Raw genomic sequence first — 15,986 nt, forward strand, 5'->3', positions numbered from 1 at the left:
TGGTACCGAGGATTTTTCAGAATTAGACAAATATCTAAGACATCAGATTGAATGTATTCAGAGAGTTCCAAATAGAATGGATACTTAAATAGCCCATATTAAACATATTATAATAAAAATTCAAAGAGAAAATTCTAAAAATGTTCCAGAGATAAAATAGGTCAGTAAAGATGAATAACCATCAGACTGTTATCAGACATTTCCATAGCAACACTGGGAAGGTAAGAAAACAATGAAATATGTTCAAAATTTTGAAGAAGGATACGTCTTTTACATGTTAATTTATGACATAAAATTTGCCACCCACTTGAAAATTGTGGTTAAGGGAATTATGACAATTTTGAGGCCAAGGATGTTAAGATAAAATATTTAAAAGTTATAACTAAATGCTAGCTCTTAGCATCTGATTGAGGAAGACCTATTTTTGTTTAGTCCACTTTTATCCCACTACCAATGTTCTTTAAGTGAAGCTCAATATTTCCATACTGTAAGTGAACATGTCCCAGTCTGCTGCAGTTGCATAAGTTCAGTAAATCGAGAAAGGATTGGATTCAGCCACATATGACTGAAAACCAGATAGCAGTGGCTTCAACACACAACTGTTTATTTTTAGGTATCATTTTAATTATGACAATTCCCAAGCATGCACAAAACTATCTCACAAAAAAGAGATAATCGGCTGGGCACAGTGGCCCATGCCTGTAATCCCTGCACTTTGGGAGGCTGAGGCAGGTGGATCACCTGAGGTCAGGAGTTCCAGACCAGCCTGACCAACATGATGAAACCCCATCTCTACTAAAAATACAAAAGGTTAGCCGGGCGTGGTGGCGGGCACCTTTAATCCCAGGTACTCCAGAGGCTGAGGCAGGAGAATCGCTTGAACCCGGGAGGCAGAGCCAAGATCACACCACTGCACTCCAGCCTGGACAACAACAGCAAAACTCGGACTCAAAAAAAATTTTTTTTAAAGATAATCGTACATCTAGCCCCCATGTAGCATCACTCAGCTACATTTATTCTCGCCTTTCATTTTGTTTTTTGGCAATACCATTCCATAGGTTGTGCTGTGTACTTCACATAGGCTCACAGAAAATAATCTCTAGTGTCTAGATTCGTGTTTCGGGCAACACAAGATGACAGCATTACTTAGACATCTGAGATCGTAAAACCCAGCTGATGCCACCTGGGTATAAGTCCTAAAGGAAGTCTCACCTGATTCCACCAGAGAACATGATGGACAATATTCCTCACAGCATTGTTTGCAATATGGAGAAGTGAAGGCAAAACAGCACATGCACCCTGGGTTCGGAATGATACACTGTGGGATATGTACACAACGGAATAAGCACTGGAAAGAAGTGGGCTGTGTATATGTACCCAGGAAGGAGAAAAACGAATATGTGAAAAAGGTCTATCACAATTTCTTATATGTAAGTTAAAATACAGTGACAGAAAAAAAAGCTGCAGGCTTTACAAGAATATATTCAAATTTAAGGTTACATATCACACGCATTAGAGTGGTTGCCTTGGAGGGGAAGGCAAGTGGAAATAAGGAATGAGGATTAAAAAAATAAAGAAAGCAAAAGTGGTGCCTCTCACAGATAGGTGATGGTCATGTGGCAGGAGCTGAGATATACATGAAGAGACTTCTGTTTGATGCCTATATTAGTCCCTTTTCATACTGCCATGAAGAAATACCTGATACTGGGTAATTTATAAAGAAAAAGAGGTTTGATGGACTCACAGTTCCACATAGCTAGGGAGGCCTCACAGTTCCACATAGCTAGGGAGGCCTCACAATCATGGCAGAAGGTGAAGAAGGAGCAAAGGCACATCTTACATCGTGGCAGAGAGTATGTGCAGGGTAACTGGCCTTTATAAAACCATCAGATCTTATGAGACTTAATCATTATCAGGAGAACAGGAAGGGAAAACTCGCCTCCACGATTCAATTACTTCCCACCAGGTCCCTCCCACAACACATGGGGATTATGGGAGCTACAATTCAAGATGAGACTTGGGTGGGGACACAATGCCCCTCCCCAGAAAGAGCAAAAGAAAATGGTACTCTCTCTCTCTCTTTTTTTTTTGGAGACGGAGTTTCGCTCTTGTCGCCCAGGCTGGTGTGCAATGGCGTGATCTCGGCTCACCGCAACCTCTGCCTCCCAGGTTCAAGCAATTCTCCTGCCTCAGCCTCCCGAGTAGCTGGGATTACAGGCACGTGCCACCACGCCCAGCTAATTTTGTATTTGTAGTAGAGACGGGGTTTCTCTATGTTGGTCAGGCTGGTCTCGAAATCCTGACCTCAGGTGATCCACCCACCGTGGCCTCCCAAAGTGCTGGGATTACAGACTTGAACCGCTGCGGCTGGCCAGAAAATGGTACTCTGTTTATGGTGGCCTTTTTCAGGGCTGGCATTCAGCTGCTATGCAGTGGTACCCCAAATTGGTTGTTCATGGTGGAGCCCCATTTTGAGTAGTCAATCCCAGTTGACCGGGATGTTACCTGGTTGGAAAATGACTGTGCCTTTTCTTGCTTCACAGATGTGTGCTCCTCTTCTGTTCCCCAAAACATTTATCTTTCATCCACCATCAAATATTGTTAGTTCAACTCGATTTTCTCTTTTAAGCTATGAATCTCCTCACACGTTAAACAAACAGAATTTTGACCCCTGATGATGAGATTCCATTGAATGTTCTGGGTCCTGTTTTAGAGGGCTGAATCCACTGCTCTCGTCATTTTAAGGCATCTGATTTTTTCTTTTACTTCTAGGACTTCCTCAGTTTCCAGTCTGCTGATTACAGTCTTTCTTAGTTTCAATTTTATTATTTATTTTTAAGTCATTTCTCTCTTGTTTAGGGTGGGAGGGGAGGAGGGTGAGGGGATACATCTACTTTCTTGCTCAGTTGCCCCTGACACATTTCAGTTCAGAGGTTGAATTTTATTAAGCACAAGAGGAAATTGATAGGACTCTCGGGTAGACCACTAACAATCAGGGAAAATGTGAGGCATCCTGGAGACCTGCTGCGGTGGGGCTGAGAGAACCAGAGTGCTGGAGAGGAGCCCGCGCACAGCTGAAGATGCTGAGCTGGGCACTGACCCGGATGCAGAAACCCCCGCCCCAGGTCTTCCCAATGGCGAAAGTCAGGGCAGGGGAAGTAGATCTAAGAGGGGTCAGTGCAGGGGTGAGGGGTCACCACCGGGAAGATCAGGGGCTGAAAGTTCTCTCCAATAGGCTTAGCGCTGGCCTTTCCTCACGGGGCAGTGGGGCGCAATGCTTAGGGCGGCTCCCAATAGCTGGGCAGGGGAAGAACTGGGATTCATCCTGGATCCACGCTGTGACTCAAGCACCCGAGGGTCCTGGGGCAAGGCTGGGCTGATACAATCAGAAACCTCCATCACTGCTGTCCTGAGATGTGGCAAGAGAAGGAAAGTCATGAATGGAAATGTTTTCCCGACCCTCTTTTCTGCCTCTTTGTCTCACCCTGTCCCTGTTACCTGTTCCTCCTCTTTCCCTCCCTTCTCCCTGTCACCTGCTTCCTTACCTGCCCCTTCCTGTCTCCTAAATCTTCTACCCAGGCACTCTCAGCTTTGTACTCTGGCCTTGTTCCTCTCAGGACAAAGACAGAGGCAGCGTCCTGGAATGGGACTCCTAGAAAGCCTCTGTCTTTTTCTAAGATTTGTGTCTGCAGGAAGGCAGAGATTGCAAGGAAACACATATTTAAATTGGACTCAGCTGTCATTTCTCCTGCCTGTGTGATCTGGCTTCTTTTTCGTAGCCGTCTTTCTAGGAACAGAGTCTGGCCCCAGCTCCATTGCCCCCCAGGCCAAACCCAGGCCCCACTCACCTGTGGCACCTGCAGGTCAGGAACACAAACAGGACTCACAGCATCAGGCCCTTGGCCAGGAGGAGTCCACACAACACAGAGATCAGGAGTTTGGGGCCAGCTGAGCCAAGGCAGATGGGGGCACTTGATTTCCTGCAGTGAGGAAGGAGAAAGGAGGATGGACTTGGGCCAGAATGTCACCTGCTGCTGCTGTGTCCCTTAGCCAGGCCCCTTGTGGCTGGAGCTGTTTGTCTAGAGGCCCACCCTGAACTGACTATGACACAGGGGTATGGGGCAGGAGCCACAGAGGGCTCTGGGACTGAGAGGAGACCTAGTCAGAAGGAACCTCAAAGTCTTGAATGGAGGAAAAAGCTGGCCAGGGGAAGAACAAGGGATTGGAGTTCAGGGAAGGGGAAGGATAGAGCCGGGGCAGTAGGAACTCTTCCTAACTAGGTCAGGTAGGACAGGACTATCAGGAGCCTCTTAGGAATCAGAGCCAAGGGCATCTTTAAGACCAGCCAAGATATCACACCTGAAGGAATGAGGCCCAGACACTGCACAGGACCTGACTAAACCCTTAGAAGCAGTGGCAGAGCACAGACCTAGATGTCCTGTCTACAGGTGCCAGGGGTCCTCCCAGGTCCCCTCTGTGTGGCACCTACTCCTGGCCTGCCTATCTCTGATTCTGGGACGACGCTGTCCCAGCAAATCTGCTTTTCCCTTGTGGCCTCAGTAGTTTCCTGCTTCAGTATTACTTAATATTTGGTAAAGCCAGTGAGTTCTTTTTATTTTCACTTTTTCATGGTTGATTTAGCTAGTCATGCATCATCTTTTTTTCATATAATTTTAGAGTAAACTTTTCAAGTTCTTTACAAAATAAACTGAAGTTGTGTTTGGGATTACATTCAAAGACTTTTCAATTTGGGGGAAATTGACATCTTTACAATGTTATTGCCTCTTCCAAAATCATGGATTATTTCTCTTTATTCAGATCACCTGTCATTTTTTAACATTTTGTAGTTTTCTCCAAATAGGTCTTGCTTAAATTAATTCTTTCTAGAAACTTGATGATTTTGTCACTGTAATGAAAACTATCTTATTTTTCTAAATGATTATTTTTCATAGAGATCTACTTGTGATGTATGTTGGTTGATTTTGTATCTGGCAGCCTTGCTAAATTCTCTTGTGAGATTTAATAGTTTGTTGTTTCTCATTCTTTTTCTGGATAGATGATCCCATCATCTGCAAGTCATGACAGTTTTTTCTCTTCTTGTCTAATCTTCTTTCTTGTAACTTGTTTTCCTTTCCTTCAAGCATTGATCAGAACCTCTAATATTATAGAAGACGTTAATGGTAGCTGCAGAAATCCTGAATTTGAGTTTATGCTTTCTCCACTAAATAATGTTTATCGTAATCATTGGTGTACAATATTTACCAAGTTATCTGTTCTTGTTTTCATTTTTAAGAGCTCTTTCATATAACATTAATGTGCTCAAGGTTCCCAAATGCTTTTTGTGCAGCAGTTGACTTTTTTCCCTGTAGTTTATGAATTTGGTTCACTTATATTAATAGATTTTTCTGAAGTTGAACAATCCTTTCTGTTTTGTGATAAAATTCTACTCGATCATAATACAATCTTCTTTTTGATGCACTCTTGAATTCAGTTAGCTAATGGTAATTTGGGAATTGACTCCACGGGCATCAGAGAAATAAACCTATAATTTAGTTTTCTTATATCCCCTGTAACTGGTTTTGTGATTTTGATGACACTACCCCCTTCAAATAACCTGGGCTGTTCTTGCTTCTTTTCTATTTTCTGCAACATCTTGTATGAAATATAAATCAAATGTTTCTTAAAAGATTGAGTTACTGGCAAAACCACGTGAGTCTTGAATTTTCTCTGAGAGTGGGGCTTATCTACCATTTCAGTTTTCCTATTTATTTATCTATTGAAATCTATTTCTTCTTGTGTTAATCTTCTCAGTTCACATTTTTTTTAAGGAATTTGTGCACTTCTAAGGTTTAAAACAACAAGATTTTGTTCAGGACTTATTTATTTTAAAATCTCTATAGAAAGAGTGCATGGTTATTTTCTTCTTTTTCTTCAATTTGTGGTTATCATCTTCTTTTATCTTCATTTGTCTTGACAAGAATATGGCTATCTTTTTAAACTTTCAAAGAATGAATTATGACTTACCTTGATCTTCATTTTCAATCATTCAGTTTATTTCAGCGCTTACCATGATTCTTTCCCTCCTTTATGATTCTTTGGGCTTGCCCTGATGCTCATGTTCCATCTTCTTAAGATGCTTCCTTAGCTCATTAATTTGAAAGCTTTCATGTTTTCCAACAAATATATTCAAAGCTACTAATTACTCTCCAATATTAACTATGCCCCATACTTTTTGACATGTAGTGGTCATATTATCAGAATATATTTTATTACATACTTAATAATTCACATATGAATGTATTAATAATTAGTTTGAAAAGTGCTATTTTATCTTTACTTCTCTTATGCATTCTTTATGTCATTGCATTGGGTTTGGAGAATATATTCTGTGTCATACTGATTCTTTGGAATTTCTTCATGCTTCTTATATGTCCTCATACAAGGTGTCCTTTTGTAAATACATTCCTTGTATTTGAAAGAATGTATACTATCTGTTTTTAATTATGTAGAGGGTTATAAACATAGGTATGCCTACTTATACAAGGTTCACATAATATATATTATGAATACTGTATTTTATAAAACATACATAATACATTTATATAGTTTAGAACAGTTTCAATCTGAAACTACATATTTATATATTTGAAAATATTTTTTAAAAAGTATAATTTATTACATATTCATCCTATATTCTTATACATATCTCATAACATATATAACACATTTATAAATATATGATGGCATAGTACCTGGAATTATTAGTTATTTGGCTTAGAACTTAGATCCCTTTATTTAGTTTTGGTCTGATTGGTCTTTGTTCCTCTGAGAGGTATGTGAGCCTCCAACTACAATAGCTAATATTTATTTCTCCTTGCATTTCTGATAGTGTTGTTTCATATATTTCATGGCCAAAATTTAGGCAGACATGCTTATGATGGCTCTATTTTCACATTCAAGCGTACCTTTCATTAGTATATATAATGTATCTTTGTCTATTTTATAGACAAATTTATAGACATGATATTTTACCTTAAATTCTATTTTGTTCAATATTAAGAATGCCAGAACAGTTTATTTTGTTTCCTAATAGTCAAATATAGTTTTATAACTTTTTGAACTTTTTAAGATGTTTTTGTAAGTGTATCTATCTCTTATAGGTAATATAACATTGGAATTTTTAAAACTCAGAGTGTCTCTGTCCTTATTTTGTGAATTTAATCCACTTAAATTTATTGGAATTGCATGTATGTTAGGACTTAGATCTACCTTTTTATTTTATATTTCCACTTACTGTGCTTTATTTTTTTAAATTCATATCTAACTTTCCTTTGGCTAGAGTTTTATTTTGCTGGATGAAAGGGTATACATTCTCTTTATGTAACCTGAAGACTCATATCTACATTGATTTAGTACAATTGCTACATTGAGCTTGTCTCATGAGACAAGTACCCAACCATCCTTCCATGGGCTTCTAGTATCTCCTTTTCACCCCGTGTTGTTATTGTCTAGAGCAAGGGTCCCCAACCCCTGAGCTACAGACCGTACCAGTTCCTAGCCTGTTAGGAATAGGGCCACACAGCAGGAGCTGAGTGGTGGGCAAGCGAGAGAAACTTCGTCTGTATTTACAGCTTCTCCCCATCACTTGCATCACCGCCTCATCTCCACCTTCTGTCAGAGCAGTGGTGACATTAGATTCTCATAGTAGCACAAACCCTATTGTGAACTGCGCATACCAGGGATCTAGTTTGCATGCTCCTTATGAAAATCAAATGCCTGATGATCTGTCACTGTCTCCCATCACCCCCAGATGGGACTGTCTGTCTAGTTGCAGGAAAACAAGCTCAGGGCTCCCACAGATTCTACATTATGATGAGTTGTATAATTATTATATATTACAATGTAATAATAATAGAAGTAAAGTACACAATAATAATAATGCACTTGAATCATCCTGAAATCATCCCCTGTCTTAGTCACGGAGAACTTGTCTTCCACAAAACCAGTCCCTGGTGCCATAAAGGTTGGGGATCACTGGTCTAGAATGTTATTTTTCAATGATCATGAATGTATTTTCTCTTATTCTTCATTTAGCTCCTACCTGCATTTTATATGAATCAAAAAATATAAAAATAAACATTCCCAAGATGCTGGGCACACTTACTCCCTCACCTCTTGCAGCATCCCCAGGGTTTGTTTTTCATCCTGGCTTCCTTCCTCCAGGAGTGTTTTCAGTGGGGATGTTTGCATGTGGCAAACATTCTGAGGCCTTGAGAATCCAGAGGTTTTATGATTTCACATTGGAGTGACAATTTGGCTGAATACAAAACACTATATACAAAGTTTTCCTTTAGTATTTTAGAAATATTACTCAATTGTCTTCTTACCTCTAGTGTTCCTCTTAAGAACTCAGAGGGAAATCTAATCTTGTTGCCTTGTAGGTGATCTGAAAGCCTTCAGACTTTTCCCTCCGTTTTTGATGTTCTTCCCTTTTACATAATGGGTCTACTGGTGTTTTGTGTGTGTGTGTGTTTGCTGTTTTCCCCTCTTTGGCAATTTATGAATCTTTTCAGTGTAAGGTCTTTTCTTCTTCTATAGTTTTGAAAAGCTTCCTTAGATTCTTTCTTCAAATATTTCTTTCTTTCATCCTTTATCTCCCACAGGGGTTCTTGATATCCATACATTAGTACATCTACTTTTCTCCTTCATATCTCCTAACTTGTCTTTGATTTTTAAATCTCCAGTTCTTTCCAGGACCTTCCACGAAAATTCCTCACTCCTCTTCCTGCTCACTGTCCAGCCACAGCCATCCTTCATCACATACATTATGGTCTATAATATTTTTCACAACTATGATTGCCATTTGGCTCTTTTATTCGATGGATCTTCCTTATGATCCATGTTAGAAATGCAAAATGCTTGTTCCCCTGTGCTGCAAGAAAAGCTTCGAACATTAATTTTCTCAACCAGGCAATTTTTACTTTCTGCAGAAAGGGTGCTCCTCACAGATGAAACAACAGCGAGAGCACATCTGGACAGGGGAGGGGCAGCACTTCTTATTCCTGATGCAGGTAGCCCCTACTGCTGTGTCATTCCCCTAGTGGCTAGGGTTGGACCACACAGCCTAAGCTAATTCCGATTGGCTATGGAGAGGGCAGGGGTATGAGCCAGAGTGGTGGGGTGAGTAGTTTGGCAGGAAGGACGGTTAGGAACAGGTAACTAAAGGTGACTTAGGTCAGAGCAGGTGAACAGGATGAGTCAGGATGGAGCAGGTGACCAAAGGTGACTCAAGTCAAAGCAAGTGACCAGGATGAGTCAGGATGGAGCAGGTGACCAGCGGAACAGAGGTGAACTATTGATTAGGACAGACAGGAAAGTTGTTTACTGAAACTAGAAGCAAGGGGCCGAACAGAACCAGGAAGTTCAACCTTAAAATGGAGAATCAAAGAATAAGAGAGCTGAACATACTGACGTACTGATTCTTAGAAGAGAAACTTGGGGTTCACTATATTTAACAATCCACGTAGTTCATGTCTCCCCTCAACCCTTTAGCCAGACTGATCCCAGGTACTTACAGTTCCTGGGGAATGGGAAGTTCCCATAGTTCTGCTTCACAGTTTCTATTGTTGGGTGTGTTGTCATTCTTCTAAGGTAGTTCTTCTACCAAGAAGCCTAGGTATTTTGGCTTGTGAATTCAGATTCACCTAGGCATATTAGATATGAATCTGGTAATGGGGAAGAACAGAGTCTAAATCCTCTGCCTGTTGAGGGTTAAAAGTGAGAGGGGAAAAGCCCTAGAGCAGCAGTCCCCAACCTTTTTGGCACCTGGGACCTGTTTTGTGGAAGACAATGTTTCCACTGACCAGAATGTGAGGGGTGGTTTCAGGATGATTGAAACACATTATATTTATAGTGCACTTTCTTTCTATTATTATTGCATTGTAATATATAATGAAATAATTATACAACTCACCATAACGCAGAATCTGTGGAATCCCTGAGCTTGTTTTCCTGCAACTGGATGGCCCCATCTAGGAGTGATGGGAGACAGTGACAGATTATTAGCCATTCAATTATCATAAGGAGCATGCAATCTAGAACCCTCGCATGCGCAGTTCACAACAGGGGTCATGCTACTATGAGAATCTAATGCTGCCACTGATCTGACAGGAGGCGGAACTCAGGCGGTAATGCAAGCTATGAAAAGAGGCTATAATTCAGATGAAGTTCACTGGCTCGCCACTCACCTCCTGCTCTGCGGCTCAGTCTCTAACAGGCTTGGGGAACACTACCCTAGATCACAAGACCCCAGGGACCCCCATTAACTGCCATGCTTATCCTCTGGTTAGGGTTTCACCTTCAAACTCCCTGAGAGATAGTCTGTTTGTAATCCACTCGCGCTGGAGTTTGCAGGAGGAGAGGGCTAGGGAACAAATGCTCTGGCAGTTTGTTGTCTGTTTCCATCAATAGCTCATGGCTTTTGCTGGGCTCCATGGTCCCCCAGGGCACCTGTGACCTAGTCTATTGCAGCCTATTCCTACGGCGAAGGGGAGGCCATCACGGCCTCAAAACTCATTACTACAAGATAGGAGCAGAATTCAAGAGTATTCCTCTCATCTTTCTCTGGCTGACATCTCCAGCCACCATCCGCCCCACGCTGCAGTCACTCTACTCACACTCACCCTTCAACACACCAATATGGTCTCCTGTTTCCACATTTTCTGGGTTCCATTTTGTCTCATTGCAGAAATCCATGTTGAACTGTCTTTTCCATGGTTCCTCCACAATTAACAACCTGCATCTTCTTCCCCTTTCCTCACTACCAAACTTTGAGTCATGGCCTGGGGGCTCCACGGCTGTAACCTATGCCCCAACCCACCAGAGAAGGATCCCTGGGTGCCCTGGACCTGATTTCAGGGTTCAGGAGCTAATCAGTCCCCCCCTTCCCAAGACCTCCCTCCCAGTGTTAAAACCCCTGAACTGAGGCCTGAGATCTCCATATCCAGCTAAAGTTAAGTCTGGCACTGTCCTCTCCATGCTGGCGGGAGGCCAGGGGCAGGAGGGCTGGGACACACGTGTGCAAGGTGTTCCCTATGGACTCCCTTCTGGGGACACCCGCCCATCATCGTGACAACATGGCGATCTTCTGATCACATCCGATAGTGCATGTTTCTCTCTCTAGGAGACAGTGGGCCCTGAAGGTATCTTCCCACCAGTCCAGGCCCCAAGAGATAAGTCCTCAGAGGCAGGCCTCCCTGGTTTCCCTTTCCTTGAATCTGAGGCTCCCAAGCTGCCTGGTGACTCCTCTAATCTCCCCTCACCGAGGCCTCCAACCTACCTGTGTTCGTTGGGAGCCAGGGGAGGGTCCACATAGGAGACATGGCTGGGACTAAAGAAAAAAGACAGCAAACAATGACTGTCCAGGGTCCCAGAAGTGAGCAGGGTCTACCCCATACATGAGAGGAGGTAGGGACCCAGAGCCAGACCCTCATGATGTCTTAAGCCAGGAGTGTCCTGTGCCTAAGATCTGCACGACAGAGCTGTTGGTGTATGTGTATTAGTGTGTGTGTGAAAAGAAGAGTTGTGGGTGTGCCTGTGTAAGACAGAGAGAGACGCAGAGTGACAGAGAGACTGCGTCTCTGTCCAGGGACCTCTGGGGGTATCTTCCCAACAGTTGAGGCCAGGATGTGCTGGGTGGAGGAGAGGTGAGAGTCCATGTCTGGGGACAGGTTCTTTGTTCCCCTTGGACCAAAGCAGAAGACCTGGCAGGATGGGGGATGATAGAGGCATGGGAGGGGGTAAGTGACATTTCCTTCAGGTCCCTTGGGGGTGGCACAGTGGTATTTCCTTAAGAAAAGAGCTCACCTGCAAACACCACCAGGCTGACATCTCTGAGAACAGTGTTGAAGTTTTTGGAAGTGTTGTAGATTCCACACCAGTAGGATCCCGAGTCCTCCTTCAGCTGAATCATGGTGATTTTGAAGACGCTAGCATTTGGCTTGTCCCAGATTGTGTAACGAGACTTCTGAACTGCTGTCTGGGGCTTGGAGCTGGTGACAAGTAAGGCACACCAATTTGGAGATGCCTGCTGACGCCAGGATTTGGGCTGATAGGGCCCTCTCTTGGGTGAGTACTGGCGTTGCAGGAAGAGCGTCTGTCCTGAGTGTTTGTGAAGTTTTTCAGGCACAGCGCCCTTTACCCAGGAACCTGCAGAAAGAGAGCCAGGTCAGAGCTCTGGAGAGATGCAACCTTTCCTTTCACAGGCTGGGGGAGGGGAGCGGGAACTACTTCTGATGCCCACACATGGAAGAGGGCCCCTAAATTCTGTCCTATGGTCACAGAGCCATGCTGCTCCCTGCCGCACTCATTCTTCATCCCACTCCTTACACCCTCTGCCCTCTTTCCCTCCATGTCACCTGAGGCCAGGAGCAGCACCAGCACAGGTGGAAGCAGCAGATGTGGACCCCCCAGGCCATTCTAGCCCAAATCTGTTTCTGACAGCAGAGGAGAGGAGAAAAAGGGGAGCCCTCTCAGGAAAGGGAGTCAGACACTGGGTCTGATTCTGCCCCAGGTTTCCAGTGTCTCTCAGCTGGGAAAACTGTGGAAGGTCAATGCCTTGCTGGGGAAATGGTCGGCCTGGGAGGGTGGGCTCTGCAGACCAGGGGAGGAGGGGCAGCCAGGCCTTGGAAGGGGCCACCAGCTACAGAGTCTGTCTCTGGGCCTGGGCACCTCAGCCCTCCTGTGTTGCTCTGCTGCCTTTCGCTGAACTTCTCCGTATGTCTGCTGCTTTATGCCTTCCAGCCAGTCATACTGCTGGTCAAGACTGGTCTCGAACTCCTGGGCTCAAGCCATCCTCTCACCTCAGCCTCCCAAAGTGTGGGGATTACAGGTGTGAGCCATAGCACTTGGCCTCACACAGTTCTTTGTATTAGCTCCTGGTGTCCCCAAGACAGATGCTCTTCCCATTCTTCTCTCTATTCTCCCAAATGGCATGGATATTCCCATTTGGTCCCAGAGGGGAGTCAACCTGAACAGTTGCAGCTGGCACTTGTCTCTATCTCCTCTTCACCCTCAATATCACGGATCACCCTACACCTGGTTCCATCATCATCATCTGCCATCATAACATTTATTAAGCACTTATTAGGCCCTAAATACTGAGCCAAGGGCTTTCCATACATCCACTGTTTAATTCTTAAGACAATCCTCTGATACCTGTGAGTCAGTTCCATTTACAGTGAGGAAACTGAGCCTAATAGAAGTTAGAAACCTTACTCAAGGTCACATACATGGAGTGTGGCTGAGATGGGATTTGCCCCAGCCCTGTCTGATTCCAGAACTCTTGTCCTCTTCTCCACATTCCCTTCTGTGCCCTGCTAGAGTGACTTCCACAGAAGTTTTGTTTTCATGTTACTGCCTGTCTTTTTGCTGTTATTTACCTTTTGCTCTACTAATGCCTCCTCTGCACAGTGAGTGAATGCTTTTTTAAGGGGAGACTTTGTCTCACTTTTCTTTACATCTCCCAAGATATCAGCACAGACCTGGGGGATTGCTTTGCTGAATCCACCTAATTCTCTCAACTTCAAGATGCAGTAGAGGAACCTCCAGCTTCTGTTTCATCGCGCAGTCCCTCCCGGGTCAGGCTGGACAAGCACAGTCTGCATGCATTGCCTTCCTTTCCCTTTCCCATTTGTACCACATTACCTGATCCCATTCCAGTCCATCCCAAAGATATGAGAGGAAACTCCCACTAGTGGGCACTTCTGGGTTGTCTACATCCCTCTCCCTGGTCCCCTCTTCCCCAGCCTGCTTACCCACTCTCCTTACCTGCAGCAGCAGGAGCAGCAGCAGCAGCAGCCAGGGCCACCCCCAGAGCCCTGCCCCCTCCACTCTATCTGCCACCCAGATGTGCTGTCTGCTGGCTGGCCCAGGGCCTCTTGTAGTTGCTGCAGGATGTTGCCCCACATACGCGGTCACCATCTCCCCACGAGGCTGGGCGGTTACTTTACAATTGAGAAACCTTCGGGAAATGTGACTGGGGGAACAGCTCAGCAAGATGCAGAAGAAGAGAGGCAGGCTGGCCACCCTTGTGACAGCTTCCTTCCTGCCATCATGATGTCACAGTCCTGATGGGAACACTCAATTGCTTCCCTTTCTGCACCATGGTGAGTCTAGACCCACCCACCTGAGGTCCCCACTGTGTCACTCACCCCTTCAGGCCACCAACCTCCTCATCACTGACCACTGACCCCTACAACCCACCAGCCTACACCCAAGTCTCCCTGTGAAATGGTGCTGCGCAAACAAATATTGTTCACCCCCCAAGGCCGGGTTCAAGCCTTTCTGCTGATCCCTCCCTCTTTAATATCACCCCGCACCGTGGTTCCCAAGGACAGGCACGTGGCTTCACTCAGGAAGTGTGGCACACATGCACACCCAGGCTCCGTCCCCAGACATTCTGACTTGGCAGATCTGGGAAGGGACCCAGGAATCTGTATTTTAGCAACAGCTTAGGTGGTTCTGAGGCAAGGAGTCCGAGTTGACCACGTCTGCAAGAGCTGCATATAGGTAAGATGGGCCCTGTAGCACGACTCGGTGGCTCAGGGGCTTTGCCTGAGTACCAGGTATGGGCTTCCCTGAGCTACCCTGTCCAGGCACAGGCATGGAGACCACAGTTATAACAGTAATAGCCGTAACCACCATGGATTGAAGTCCTACTGTGTGCCAGGTGCTCTACTCAGGCCTCTTCTTGGATCCTGTCAACACTGGGATCGTATAATGGAGGTGTGTCGTATAATGGAGGTGTGTCATCGTATAATGGAGGTGTGTCATCTTTTGACTCTCCAGCACCAAATGCCTTTTTCTTTTGGGAGGACAGGCCCCAGTGTGTGAGTTTCACCCAGATGTAGAGCTCTGCTTCCTCTTCTATTGAGGATGGAGGCACCTATTCCTCCCACCCTTCTCCTGGCAGCTATGCTGCAGGCACGTGACTTGACCTAAGCCTGGCCACATGCGTGATTCTGCCCAGGACCCCAGATCTGCAGATGAGGCACAAATGCAGGGCCAGTTGCAGATGACTTACTCAGAGGCAATTTAAGGATTCAGAGTCTAGGAATAGCACGGTGGCCTCCAGTATCCAGAGCAGTGGCATTGATGGCAACATGTCCAGACTGTCTCATGTGGCCTCTGCTGTCCGTTCTCTCTTGGCTTCTGCCCATTTTCTAAACCCAATCCCCCAGCCTCTCATCAACTCTGAGTTACTGATATCCCCCAGAATTCCCTTGCTGTTTTAGATAGCCAGAGTTGGATTCTGTTGTTAGCATCCAAAATCATCACTGGTATGGTTAGGCACTATCATGCCCATCAAGGCAAGGAGGAAGATTGAGGCCCAGAAGGTTAACTGCGTCACCCAGGATCAGACACTCTGCAAGGATGCAGAGCTGGGATTTGAACCCATACATGGTTTTCCTCCAAGACCTGTGTCATTAACCACACAACACTATTGTATCATTCAAGATAACAGCAAGACACCGGTGGCTCATTGAAACTGGGTAATTGAGGAGCATTTAATAAACATGTGCATAGAATTTAGGGAATCCAGTAAGGGGTGCTTCAGTATGCTGAGGCTGGCAATAGTGGTGGGTCATTCCCACTGCTGGGCCTACAGATGAGAGGATGGAACAGGTGGCTGGACTTGGAGATGGGAGCTGTTTGGTGAGGGGCTTGAAGGAGCCTTCAGAGGGGAATGCAGCCACTCCTGCCACCACCTCCCAGGGAGGGAGCCCTCAGGACAGAAACCCTGATCTGACTGTCTCCCCACCCTCGGCTCTCCTCTCATGCTTCCCCTTGGCTCAACCAGCCAGAAGCTGGCAGCCAGGGAGCCTGCTGGTTTAGCCACATTGATCAGGTTCCCAGGCAGGATGGGGAGGATGGAGCGTGGCGTGGCCTGTAAGTGCAAATGGGAGAGTATCCAACATGGCCATTTG

General features: G+C 45.0%; 1 protein-coding gene across 1 annotated transcript; it reads right to left on the reverse strand.

The window, feature by feature from the left end:
- Positions 1 to 3,563: 3,563 nt before the first annotated feature.
- On the reverse strand, positions 3,564 to 12,476 carry TREML4 (triggering receptor expressed on myeloid cells like 4). The gene is made up of 6 exons (XM_063633291.1): positions 12,417 to 12,476; positions 11,866 to 12,193; positions 11,339 to 11,389; positions 9,974 to 10,031; positions 3,849 to 3,980; positions 3,564 to 3,686 (listed from the first exon to the last, which is right to left on the reverse strand). The coding sequence occupies exons 1-5, from the start codon at positions 12,474 to 12,476 to the stop codon at positions 3,884 to 3,886; spliced, it is 594 nt and encodes a 197-aa protein (XP_063489361.1). The 3' UTR covers positions 3,564 to 3,686; positions 3,849 to 3,883.
- Between the last annotated feature and the right edge of the window lie 3,510 nt (positions 12,477 to 15,986).

Source organism: Symphalangus syndactylus, chromosome 23 (assembly GCF_028878055.3).
Source record: "Symphalangus syndactylus isolate Jambi chromosome 23, NHGRI_mSymSyn1-v2.1_pri, whole genome shotgun sequence".
In the NCBI taxonomy this organism is placed as follows: domain Eukaryota; kingdom Metazoa; phylum Chordata; class Mammalia; order Primates; family Hylobatidae; genus Symphalangus; species Symphalangus syndactylus.